The 12,975-nt window shown below is 38.0% G+C and overlaps 1 protein-coding gene across 1 annotated transcript in view; it reads left to right on the forward strand.

The window, feature by feature from the left end:
* MAPK13 (mitogen-activated protein kinase 13) overlaps positions 1–6,318 on the forward strand; it is a 30,035-nt gene extending 23,717 nt beyond the window's left edge. The window contains exons 9-12 of the mRNA XM_070939692.1: positions 54–133; positions 1,531–1,609; positions 4,023–4,199; positions 5,975–6,318. Coding sequence (XP_070795793.1) covers positions 54–133; positions 1,531–1,609; positions 4,023–4,199; positions 5,975–6,054 — 416 coding nt within the window. The 3' untranslated portion in view covers positions 6,055–6,318. The remainder of the gene's footprint in view (positions 1–53; positions 134–1,530; positions 1,610–4,022; positions 4,200–5,974) is intronic.
* The last annotated feature ends 6,657 nt before the right edge of the window (positions 6,319–12,975 follow it).

Raw genomic sequence — 12,975 nt, forward strand, 5'->3', positions numbered from 1 at the left:
TTGTCAAATTCAATGTCTGGCCTCTGTTGATAATACTTGATTCAGCCTGTCAGATCTTGATCAGCTCACCCAGATCCTGAAAGTGACGGGAAGCCCTGGAGAAGAGTTTGTGCAAAAACTGGAAGACAAAGCGGTAAACTCATATGTTCTTATTGTTTTAGAAAGTTTAACTTTCTGCCCAACTTTTATCAATGATGTCAACTGTAATTGTACATATGTATCCCACCACTCCTCCAATTAACTCAAAGTAATGTGCTTTCTCATAGCCCCATTAATCTTCTCCAAAACCCTGTCAGATAAAATAGAGAAATTTGATGTGATGGGTATCTTCCTAGCTTTAATCTAGTACTTTAAATGACCACCCTTGTAAGCTTCTCTGACAAGAAAAAAAATGATATTATACCAGCATTTTGTTTTAATAATCTTTGAGTTTTATAACATGCATTATTAATATTCATTAGTACTTGTTTATTCCTGCATTGCTGTTGAGGATTGTTGGGTGCACTCAGCTCCTGACAAAAACCATTGAACACTAACTCTGAAATTAAATGAAATACTGGGGTTGTAACAGCTGGAGAACAACTTCTCTAAAGCAGAACTGGGAGGGAAAAATGGACCTGGGTTGCCTGTTCTGTACACAGCCTGATGAAAGACAGCTTCCCTGCCAGTATAGGAAGGTTTTCCTGTCATGGAAAGGATATTGCATTATAAAAATTGAAAAAAGGAATGACAAAACTGTTGAACAAAGGCCAAAATAAGCTGGAATGTGCTAGCTATAAACATAGCACGAAAAAGTATCTTTATAGACAGACAAATTCTTCTTATGAAAATGACAAATGAATGTAGATATTCAGAGATCAGTAAACTGAAATATTTCGTTTCCATAAATTGAAAATGGAGTATTATGCATGTTTATTTAGATGCAAATACTACTTTGGTTTGACTTTTGTTTTAGTATTGCACCTTATTTACTTGAAGAAGTCAGAACAAACAGGCAAAAAATGTCATCTGAACCATAAAAGTATTTTTTGAAGTGCCAATCATTGCTCTTAAGATGAGCAGCACCAAAGCCAGATATGAATGAAAGATGCCCTTTCTTTCTCTTCCTCAAAGATGCCCTTTCTTTCGTTTTCTCTATTGCCCTCCTTACTTAGTTAACTAGCAGGGGCAAGAGGCTGCTCTTTTTAGATGGCTGAATAGTCTCTCTCCCAGTTGTCTGCCTTCTGTACTCTCTCATTACATGAAATTAGGCAGCATGTTATACATTAGATTACAAGCTTCCATCTTGATATAAAGAGAGATGCAACTATTAGGAGCCATGAAGTCATATTATTATTTTTACTACAGTAAAATTATTACTTTGTCTTATGTACAACACAGCTCAAAGGAGGCTAATGCGGACCTTTTACTTTGTATAAAAGAAGTGTATGGCCAATATGTGGGCTTCTAATCAATCTATAAAGAGTAGATTATGATGTAACTTTTCAAGGTGACATTTATATGGCTTTATGAAAATGTTATTTTTTTTAGGCTAAAAGCTACATACAGACACTTCCTAAAATTCCCAAAATGGATTTATCTTTGCTTTTACCCAAAGCCAGTCCTATGGGTAAGTTCTTTTATAAGTTTTAATTTACGACAAAACTAATATTCCTCAGAAAGATTATACAACTGAAATGTATTATTTAACTTTTATTCGGATGACAGATGAACATGTCAAAACAATCTCTTTTATGATTCTAGCCGAGCCAGCATATTCTGTGCGACTTTGATAACAACAAAATCTTCAAAATGTAATTAAGCATGAATAATGTATTACCCTCTGGATGTTGTTGTGAAAATAAATTCCCTTGAGTATAATGGGAAATACCCTAAAGTAAATGTTTTATTACATGCCAGTCTTCTCTAGCTTAGCAGCCACAAGTGGCATTTTTGGTATTCAAAACAAAACATGAGTTGCAAGAGTTTGGATCCGATCCCAGAGTAAAATTTTACCATTTCAAGTAGTGTCATTTGGAATGTTCCGAGTACTGCTAGCTCTCCAGCTGGGTAGCTCTATGCCTTGTGACAGGGGGTTGCCTTTTCTTACCCACATGTTTTCTGGTCGAGCCAGTATGACAGCAGGAACCAATCATGTCCCTGCTACAATTTGCATAGACTGGATCTGATGATATGGGAGGGAGTGATGAGAAGCAGTTAAGCACATGAGCAGACAAAAGATTGATCTGAGCCAGATGATTGCCCAATCTGATTTTTTTTTCTTTAAAATAAAACTGTTAAGGGAAATTAACATTTACAAGTGAATGGATCCCAGTTAAGGTTCATGCATACTGTGCTTAATTTTGCAAGCAGGCAAGCCAAATGTATCTGCATATGTATTGCGTACGTTTCACACAAGTTTTGTTAACAATATCGATATTAGGTAAACATTAAGAATACTAGCATAATTTTATCAGATTGCTACATGCATAGAGCCATCTCAAACTGTGAGATGGGCAGCAGATAAATATAATCATGAATACATTTAACAATGAATAAAATAATGTTGTTGTGGATTATTGATGTTTGGAAGGCACATATTGAAAACATTAAGGAAACCTGATAGGGATTTATGGAAATAGAGTCTGTATACTTGGTCGCCTTACGTCTTCAGATTGGAAAAAAATATTAATTGAAAGGAATACCAGAGATTAGCTCAGTACCTCAAGATTTATTTTAAGAAACTTCCCTGCTGAAACAAGGTGTAGATTTTGCTAACATATTGTAAACAACTGTAACTTTCTGCTCAGTGGATAAGAGCAGTGCTGTATTCTTGTTTTAAGTGGGGGATTTGTTTTTTTTAAAAAAACTATACCTTGATCATTTTTTCTGCCAGTTGGCTAGTAGCAGTCAGTATGCACTGCACTGCACTGCAATTTCCTCTTAGGTTTGTGGTAAAAAACAAGGGAACATTGATGATGATAATGATGATTATGTTATCCATTCAGTCATGTCTGTCTCTTAGTGATTCTATGGGCCAGGTCTCTCTGCATCTTCTGATCTTGCACTACTTCTTTGAGTTGTTTTAAGCTCTGACTGGTGTCAGCTTTGATATTGTCCAGTCATCATGTTCTTTGGCAGCCTTGTTTCCTTTTACAGCTAAGTCTTCCAGTCATAATTGGTTTCTCCAGTGAATTCCCCCTCATGCCATGGCCAAAATAAGTGAGGTACAGTTTTGTGATTTTGAAGGGAATGTCAGGTGGTCCCATTTTCACTGTTTAATTTCAAGAGCACTTGAATTTTATTCTGACTTTCAAATAAAAAGTATTTCCCATTTCTTACACATTTCTAAATTTTACTCTTGCCTCCCCACTACGGTCTAGATAAGAGCACTTTTCCAAAACTTCTACTTGTAGTGAGAAGAAATTCTTCAGTGGCTCCATGGTGAGAACTGACCTGTAATGTAATGGTAAAGATTACAAATATACATCAAGTCACTTGGGTTTCACCCTGCCTCAAATTCCAAATGACAAAGCTTACAATGTAGCTCAGCTATTGCTGAGCACATTGTAAACCGCCCTGAGTCTCCGGAGAAGGGCGGCATAAAAATCAAATTAAAAAAAAAAAATTAGATAGAAGGATTCGGCTTGATGTATTACAAAGTGACCTGGAACTTCAACAAAGATGTTTGAAAAGTTGGACTTTGTTGAAGTTACAGGCCACTTTACAATCCATCAAGCTGAATCCTTCTATCTAATTTAACTATGTTGTAAGCTTTATCATATATAGGTCAAGTGACTTGACCTATATTTGGGCTCATCTCATACTGAGATTTTTCAAGGATATTGTTTCAAGTTCCTTCTACAGTACGTTTCAACTACAGTAGTGAGCAACTTATATTTGTTTACTGAAATGTGAAAACTGGATGAAGCAAATATAGCCAATTTAATTCAGCAGCCATCTTAAGCTTTAGATTTATCCTTCCTACAGTAAACAATTACAGCGTTCTTTAATTTTTACAATATTTATATCTTTCCTTGTAGCCGTGGACTTGCTCGACAAAATGTTGCAGCTCGATGTAGAGAAACGACTCACAGCAACCCAGGCTCTGGCCCATTCCTATTTCGATGCATTCAGAGATGTTGAGGAAGAGACAGAAGCCCAGCACTCCTATGATGATTCCATAGGGAGTACAAAGCTTTCAATAAATGAATGGAGAAGTAAGTTCAGCTGGACAATTTTTAATATATCCTTGCCCCTAGTGCAGTCCTCATCAGAGTTTAGGAACCTGAAGTCGCCCAGTTCCTGCACACATAATAACTAGCTATATTAATGTTGAATATAGTCTGAACTGAAGTACAGGTTCTCTCTGAAGTAGATAAAATTCATAACTAGGAGTATAGACTTCAACTTGACCTACACAAATACTAATTAAGAAAAATTATGTGGGTAACTCCCCCACTCTTTTTCACCGCTGTTAGTTAGTCCATACTTTTTTGGGTAAGAAGAAACACAAAACATTCAGCATACTTTAATATAATATGGAAACATCACTACACTGCATTTTGTTGTCACTGTGTTGAGGGATACTTAATCCACCAACACATTTCTCATTTTAGGTTTAAAACTGTGTCAAGAAGAAGCACTTGGGAAATAAGTTTCCTAAAGAATAAAGACCAGGGACTATTAAAAAGGGGGAAAGAAAAAGAAAAAATAATGAGTAATAAAAGGAATACCCTTCTTTCTAAAGATACCACTAAATTATATGCCATAAACAGCTCACCAGAATACTTTTTTTAAAAAAAAAAAACTCCTATTAAACTTAGGAATTTTGTGGAGAACAGGACATGATGGTTATTGGATTAGTTGACAACAATGGGATGTTAAATTTCATGTATGGAAATAATATAGTTAAGAACTGGTTGGTGATATCTTTCTAGGAAGTGAAAAAGGAAATGAGGCACTCTTCTATTTTCTGACTGATAGAAAAATTCTTGGCAATTTATGGATAAACCATACTTGGAGTACTCCTCACATAATAGAACATTTTGTAATGTTAGAAGTTAAATAACCCTAACTGCTTAAGCCTGGGGTTATGCAGCAAAAAATGAATCTATTAGATAAAAGTAAGAGACAGCAGGTAATGGCCTAGTTTGAAGGATAAGTTGAAAACTTAAAGAAGCAAATGTTTATTTATAATCCTTTCCTCTGAAACCTTAATAAAGGCAGGAAACAGCCCACTTTGCATGGGTACATTCATGGGTATATGATATGGAATGACAAGCTAGAACACTTATACTGAAGAGATGAACTGATAAATTTTTGCTTAGCACATTGCTTAGCACATTGTAAACCGCCCTGAGTCTCCGGAGAAGGGCGGCATATAAATCAAATTTAAAAAAAAAAATCTAACAAATAGATGTTTAATAATGACAGGTCCATTTTTTTTTAGTCCACATCTAATTATTAAGTATTCACATATCGGAAGCATTTCTTAGCCATTTATTGCCTGTTATCTTCAGGGTGGCAGTCAAAGCAGTATAAGTCTAATATACAATTCAATATAGTGGGTTCATAAAATTATAACATTTAAATTAGGTTTTAAAAAGCAGCTAGCAAACTAAATCCATACCTAATAAAAGTAACAAATAATGCCACCTATAATAATGTTTTTAAATATCATTTAAATATAGCAGGAGAAATTACTCATCTCTTTGTGAAATTCAATAGAATGGGATACTACTGGTAGTAAGAATTGATCTTTTACAACCTTTAAAAAAACTGAGCAGTTTAGGAAGGCCGATATAACATGAAGTGTTGCCATCTGTTACTATTGTTTTTGTTGCTGTTCAAAAATTATACTGGGCTAGCAACAGGTATTTTCAGCTGCATTCAATCTTCCATCCATTATGGTCTACCAAAATGTGTTCAGCGTGCCTTTATTGTTTGAACAAAAATGCACTTACATGTATGTAAATTTTGCTTATCTTTAAAGGGCATATTTACAGTGAAATACTGTCATTCAGCCCAATTGCTCGGAAAGATTCCAAGAGGAGAAGTGGAATGACCTTATAGACTCTTGTATGTCTAGCGCTGATTGACCTTTCCAATGATACATAACCATCGGTGTTTTGATCCTAAAGAAGAGTAAATATAAATCAGGATGAGAAAGGCCATATACATATAGCACAATAATAGTGAATCAACAGAGGCCAACTTTGCTCTGAACATCAGAGTGATACAACAACCTTGAGTGCCACAAGTCGAAATGATTCTCATTAAATCTCTTTGTGATAAAATGTGATGGCTATGTTTTTCCTTTTCTTGTACTTTTTGTAACTGGTTCCATAAACTTGGTCTAAAAAGTTAAAGTAAATATTTCTACAAGTGAATAAAATCTTATTTCTTTCTCCTAATATCTCCAATTAAATAAAAAAGCATGTTTCAAAAAAGAAAAATATTTATATAATAAAGGAACAGTTGCAAAGAGCAGTTACATTATGTTCCTTGTGATTCATTCTGACTAAATATTTTACATTTGAAACATATCTCTCACTTCTTAATGGCCTTACATTGGTCTTATAGTATTGCAAATGGGAAGTATTAATATTTACATCTTTAAGCATTGATAATTCCCAACTGCCATGATTTTCACCAATATCCCAGTATGCTTCTTTGCAAATGTTAACTCTATTATTGTTATTTAATTTGGGATATGGGATTTGGGATATGTGTGCGCACGTCACATGTTCACTCCCACACACACTCCCACACACATATAGGAGAGCCAAGGATTTACAATTTAAGATAAAAAGCAGAACTGAATAGCTTGTTGGATTATAGATCAGACTCATTTGGCAAAATTTAGTACTTTAAAATGATTGAAATGTATAATGCAATGAAATGAAGGGTACTTTCATATTACTGTAATTCTCAAAAGCATTTTATGATAATCCATGTTTATTTTCACTTCTGCCAACTTGAAATGCTAAGAAAAAAAAATGAAAATCAAACTGCAGAATATCTTTTAATCAAAAGTCTCCTCACCCCTCATTTTTATTTGGAAATGCGGAAGATTCCATTAAAAAAACTTTCAAAAAATTTTATTATTCTCTTTATGAACACTTTGTTCTATTATCACTAGTGACCAATATATTTCAGTGTTGAAATCTTGTAATTTTTCTGTTTTCCTTCCAGTATGTTTTATTACTGATTTGTAACAGAGTTTCAGAAATAGAAAAAATGATTCTAAATTGAGATGGCCCAATAATTACAAATAGTTACATTGAACTATTGCATTGAAATTTAGCAGCATTCAACTTGTTGCATTTGTCATATTTTGTGTACTGATAAAAGACAACAAAACTCTAGGAACATTCATCTTGTGCTGCTGTAAAGACATGATTCAGACAGTAGGCACTAATTATTTACACTGTGCAGCTAATGTATTAGTTTTTATTATTTTGCTTATGTGCCTCAAGTCAGCATTGACTCTTAGCAACTTCATACATAGAACTTCTCCAGCATGATCTATTTCCCATTTTGCCTATTTGATCTTTTGAAGCTGCACCCATTGCCATTGAAATTGAATCCACCCAGTCTGCTGGTGGTTGTCCTCTTACTTTTTCTTCCATCTTTCTCAGTATTAGGCTCCTCCAGAGAGCCAGGTCTATCTGTTAAGTGGTGTTTTTTAGTATACCAATTCAAGCATGGAACCTCCATTTGAGTTCAGAGATTATTTGTTAATTCCCAATACCATGTTCAGTCTTTTTACACCTCCTTGTAGAGATCAATATAACTTCTGCACAGCCACTTTAATTTTTAGATATTCCATCTGATAATGTACACGTATATAGGCTTGTTGGAAAACTGTGTTAACAATGAAATCATTCAAAAACTGCTAAGTTTTTCTCCAGATCCATTTCTGTTTCTTAGGCAAATAATGTTTTCAGATTTTCTTCTTTACAATTTCTAACTTTAGCATTCATCTCCAATAGAAGCACACCTTACATGTTTTCTTGATGTCAGATTGAACCTGACCATAAAACACATCAGAACCCCTTCTACATGTGACTGGAACATAAACATAGATAACTATGTCAGAGTTGTCTGTGAAGTCTGATATTATTCAGCCACTGACTGCATTGTACCCAAATAGTTCTTGTTCCATCCTTCCTATTAAAGCACCACTTGATCTTTGTGCCCCGGGTAGTAAACTGAATTGTCAATTTTCTGATGCCTAAAATGTCAGTATGAAGCCAATTCACTTCATCTTTCATTGTGTTGAACTTTCCCATGTTTATGCTTCTGTTCGGTTCCCACTGTAATGTCTCTGTAACTTTGGGTTTACTTTTCCTGCATGACAATAAACCAACACAGCAATTGGATGTTCCTAAGGCTTTCATCTAACCATGCCACGAACACTGGTAGCGGTGGTACTCCCAAAGAGCCTCAGCTCTTCTTTGGGAACATATGCAGTGCCATCAACCCAAGAAACTCAAAATCCAGCACAGAATTACTTTATCTCTGTGCCTTTATTGGTTAACTACAGTAGTTTACCATTGCTTTCTTTTATGCAATACAAAATGCCTTTGCCATTGTCACTAAAGTGATCATCCACCTCAAGTGGCCTGATACAGTTACTTGTTTGCTTTCTCATTTTCGATGAACTTGTTAGGAATCTATCTTCATAATGTACACTCCTGGTGTTCTTTGCTCATCTCTCAAGGACACATACCACCACCACACAATGAGAAAGCAGGACGCGAGTTATGTATTAATTCTATTCTTCACAAAACAATTATCACCTTGGCAGTAAAAATATCTGAGTTGCAAACCAATCTTATTTTGGAAATGACTTTTCTCTCCAGAAATTATTTGGAAATATTTCTCTGAACTCTTTGTTCTACTCTGTATTTGGAACTCAAAATTATCCCTTTTTGATACCTAATTTTAGTTTTACTTTAGTTCAATAGAAATATCTATGAAAAAACAGTATCAACCAATTATTAACAGAAAACAAGTATTAACAATTGTTAGTTGCTATCAAAGAAACTTAAATTATGCCATTGCATCAGTGGAACATTTTCTTAATGTGTATTTCCAAATCTGTTTCAGAGCATTGGAAGCAAATCATCACTGGTATTGAGGAAATAAGCTTAACTCTCAGCCACTGAAGCTCATTGGTTGATTTGGAGGAAATAATTTGCTATCAGCAAATCCTACTTCAGAGGGTAATTGCTGGGGGGAAAATAGAAGGATAGAGCACATCCTGTATGGTGTGCCTTTTATAAACTCTTGCACAAAAGGTGGAATATCGTTCTAGTAAATAAATAATACAGGTGAGAGGAGTATAGCAACAAATAACAAGATTGTTTTTTAATTTTAAAGTAACTTTTATTAAGTTGTATACATTTCATAAAAATTCAGAGCTGAAAAGAAGCTGAATTTTTTTTAAAATAAAAACCAGATTAGAAGTTAAATTTCTAAATTGCCAGAGTGCAAGTTCTGGATAGTTGAGTATCCATATTTACTTTACTACAGCCTGACTGAGAATACTTCTCTTTCTATAATAGCAGCTGCCTTTTAAGGCAGTGCATTTTCATTTTGAATCTGCATTCAGTAATAGCATGAGTAGTTTTAGCCAAATGATTATACTATGCCTGTCATAAAGGTATAGGCATGTTGGTGAGCAAACTATATAACGATTTCAATTTATCATTTTATGCTGTAGCTTGCTAATAAGAGTATAAGAATGAGTACCCAAAGTTCTTCCTCTTCCTTCTACTTAGCATTCATGAATTGAACACCACTGCAATGTAACTTTTTTTTTTCATATGAATCACATAGCTTATACTGTCCGGCTTCTTTATGTCACTAGCTAACTCATATATTTGGAATCCTTGTAAATAGCATATGGCTGCAATTTATTTATTGCAATTATAACAATTAGCAATGGGGAAAAAGTTCTGTACATGCAAAATCCATCCTCTTCACAAATCAAAGTTTAAACAGCACAGCAGTATACATCTTTCCTATTTCCATGTACCCAAATGGTATAATCCAGGACTGCCACCTTCAACCTGGTGTTTTCCCACATATATTGGATTAAAATGCCAGTGATAGTATTGGGGGGGTAGGCACTTTTGGAGCAGATTGAAGAGACTGTCTCAGACCCAGGTTCTTTAAATTTATGGGAAACAGGCTCATTTATTACAGTGTGGCACATAATGTTAACATCACGTGTAGTTCACCAGGCCATATTCAGACACTTGTCATTTTGCTGGGCAGGGCCTCCCAAAGCATAAGCCTGCAGCAAATTGCACACATGCTCCAATCTACATATGGGATACACACGTTCTTACACGGAAGTGACTCTCCCTGTAGGAATTGGATCAGGTATGAACAAGCTCTTCCATTTGCTGCCTCAGAATGATTCCCAGCACTTTTCCTCCCTGCATGTCGCCAGAATTCAACTTAGTCCCCCAAACCGGCCTCCTGAGGCAGCCAGTTTCAAGAATTAGCCCCCCACCCCCATTCCCACCCCAGTGTGTCTGTCAGCCGCCACCACACAGGGTTCATTAGCCTATCTCGGTCACTCCCCCCCCTCCAGTCCCACCGCTACCCCCAGGCCTTCCCAATTCTATGTCCGGAGAGGAAAAGCGGAGGGGGGGCGGTCCTTGTCGGGGGGGCCCGAGAGAGCCAAGCGCGGCTGCAGCCCCCTCCCTCGCCGCCTCCTTCCCTCCCTCCCCCCTTTTCCTCTCCATCGTTTGGCCGGGCTGCGCTCCTGTTTTTTTTTTTTTTTTTTTTGCCGCCGCCGCCTCCATCTTGCCTTTCCTCGCTCCCTCCCCCCTACCCACCCCGCAACAGGAGCCGGAGCCGCGGCGGAGGCACTGAGGCAAGAGGCAGCGGGGCCGAGCGGGCTGGGAATCGCAGGCATGAGGGGGCGGCGCTGAGGAGATACGGGCTGAGCCGACATCTTGTCCCCCCCCCACTCCACCCACCCTTTGCCGACGGTGCAATCCCGAGCGCCCCGCAGAAAGCCAGGGGCCCCCGCGGAGGAGAACAAGGAGGCGGCCCAGGCAAGTAGAGAGTCAAGATCTCCCCCCTCACCACCCTCTCCGTGCCGCCGCAGTCGCAACCTCCTTCCCCTTCCCTTCTCCTCACGGTCCCCCTAGGATCGCATGAAGGTGACCGGCTTGGGCGGGAGCTGGGTGACAGAATTAGAAAGGCCTGGAGCCCTCCGAGATGCGGGGCAGGGATCCTTCCACAACGCCTTATACCGAATTTGAGGGGAAAAGGGAGAGCAACTGAGAACGCGGGGGAAAGAGGGAACCCGCTCCCCGCCATCTTGTTTGCCCTCATAACCGGGACATCATTGGCCACGCCCACCTTCCCCTTCATCATTGGTCGAGGCAGGGACACGTCGCTCCTGTTTGGAACCGGGAGGATGCGATTGATTCCATTGACGGATGATGGACAGCGCCGCTTTCCAATCCGAACACGACTACGGATGATTCCTTTACCTGCTATGCAATTAGTGGAGGGATTTCCCCCCTTCCCCTCCCCCCCCCATCCCAGGGCCTTGGAGACATTGATAAATTCATATTCAGGCCCACTTTTTCTCCTCCTTTCCCTCCCCTCTTCCCTCCCCCCCCGTCCCTTTGCTGTTTTTTTTTTTTTAATCTGTGGAAGGAAGTGAGGCGGGCTGGCGTTTTGAGAGATCAAAATTGTTGTCTTGTCGGTCGGTCACGTGACAAGAGCCTCACTTCCAACAGGGTTAATGAAGACCGTTCCCCTGGGAAAGTGTTTTCCGTTGGAGGGGCCTGGGGGAATTTTGGGTTGGGATCCGATACTTGACGTCGTGCAATGAATGCCTCGTTCGGTGGAAAAAGCTTTGCGTAGAACCCAAATTCCGCCCAGAGGATTCAGAATTGGCAGCGAGGATTCTACCAAGACAGCTTTTTCTAGATATAGCCCATGCCTGTAGTAGTCCAACGTTACACGCTTCTACTGCCTGATATCAGTTAGTTGCTAGAGAGTCACTACTGTGTTGAAGGAATCGAGAAAGCCTTGGCGGAATTCATGGCTGCCCTTCTGTATTCAGGCAACAGAATAGAATAGAATTAGGAATTAAGAATGAGAATAGAAAACAGAGCTGGAAGGAACCTTGGAGGTCTTCTAGTCCAACCCCCTGCTTAGGCAGAAAACTCTATATATCATTTCAGACAAATAGTTATCCAATCTCTTCTTAAAAACTTCCAGTGTTGGAGCATTTACAACTTCTGGAGGCAAGTTATTCCACTGATTAATTGTTCTAACTGTCAGGAAATTTCTCCTTAGTTCTAGGTTGCTTCTCTCCTTGAAAGTACAGGGTAGAGTTACATGAGTCTTGGAAAAGATGCACCGAGTTGACAGAAAAGCTTTCATGCGTTACCTTGAATATAAATGACTGGTAGAATGGAATTAAGTAAAATGCCAGTTTAGGCTTACTTTCAATCTTTCTGTAGAATTGTAGAAAGAAAGATTTGGGATATACTTTAGAGATCATCTAGACTGACCCTCTGCAAGAATGTGCCATTACAGGATCTCAGGCGGATAACCATCCAGTTAATTAAATATGGCAACAGTATAATGCTTCTCAGACATGAAAACAAAAATGAGCCCCCCTGTTTGAAGTAGTATATTCATTTTGAGGTGAGAAAACCCTGCCACTTGAATATATATCAGTGCTCAATTGATTTCTTCTGAGGTATAGGGCATTTTAAAAACAAAGTGGAACACAGTACATAAGCATAATTCTTTTTGTAAGTCTGTGCATGCAATGCTTTGATTGGTTTTGTCTGGTGCAGAAAAGTCCTGCTGTGAAAGTATAGCCTTAATGTCTGATTCATTGGCTGCATTGATACTTCATTCTAAATCCAAGAATGTTTTCTTTAGTTTTGATTTAAATCTGTTGCACAAACAGGTATTATAGCGGCTAAAGCAGGCATGACT

This window comes from Pituophis catenifer, unplaced genomic scaffold (assembly GCF_029215685.1).
Source record: "Pituophis catenifer annectens isolate HBS135680 unplaced genomic scaffold, rPitCat1.0.hap2 SCAF_3, whole genome shotgun sequence".
Taxonomy (NCBI): domain Eukaryota; kingdom Metazoa; phylum Chordata; class Lepidosauria; order Squamata; family Colubridae; genus Pituophis; species Pituophis catenifer.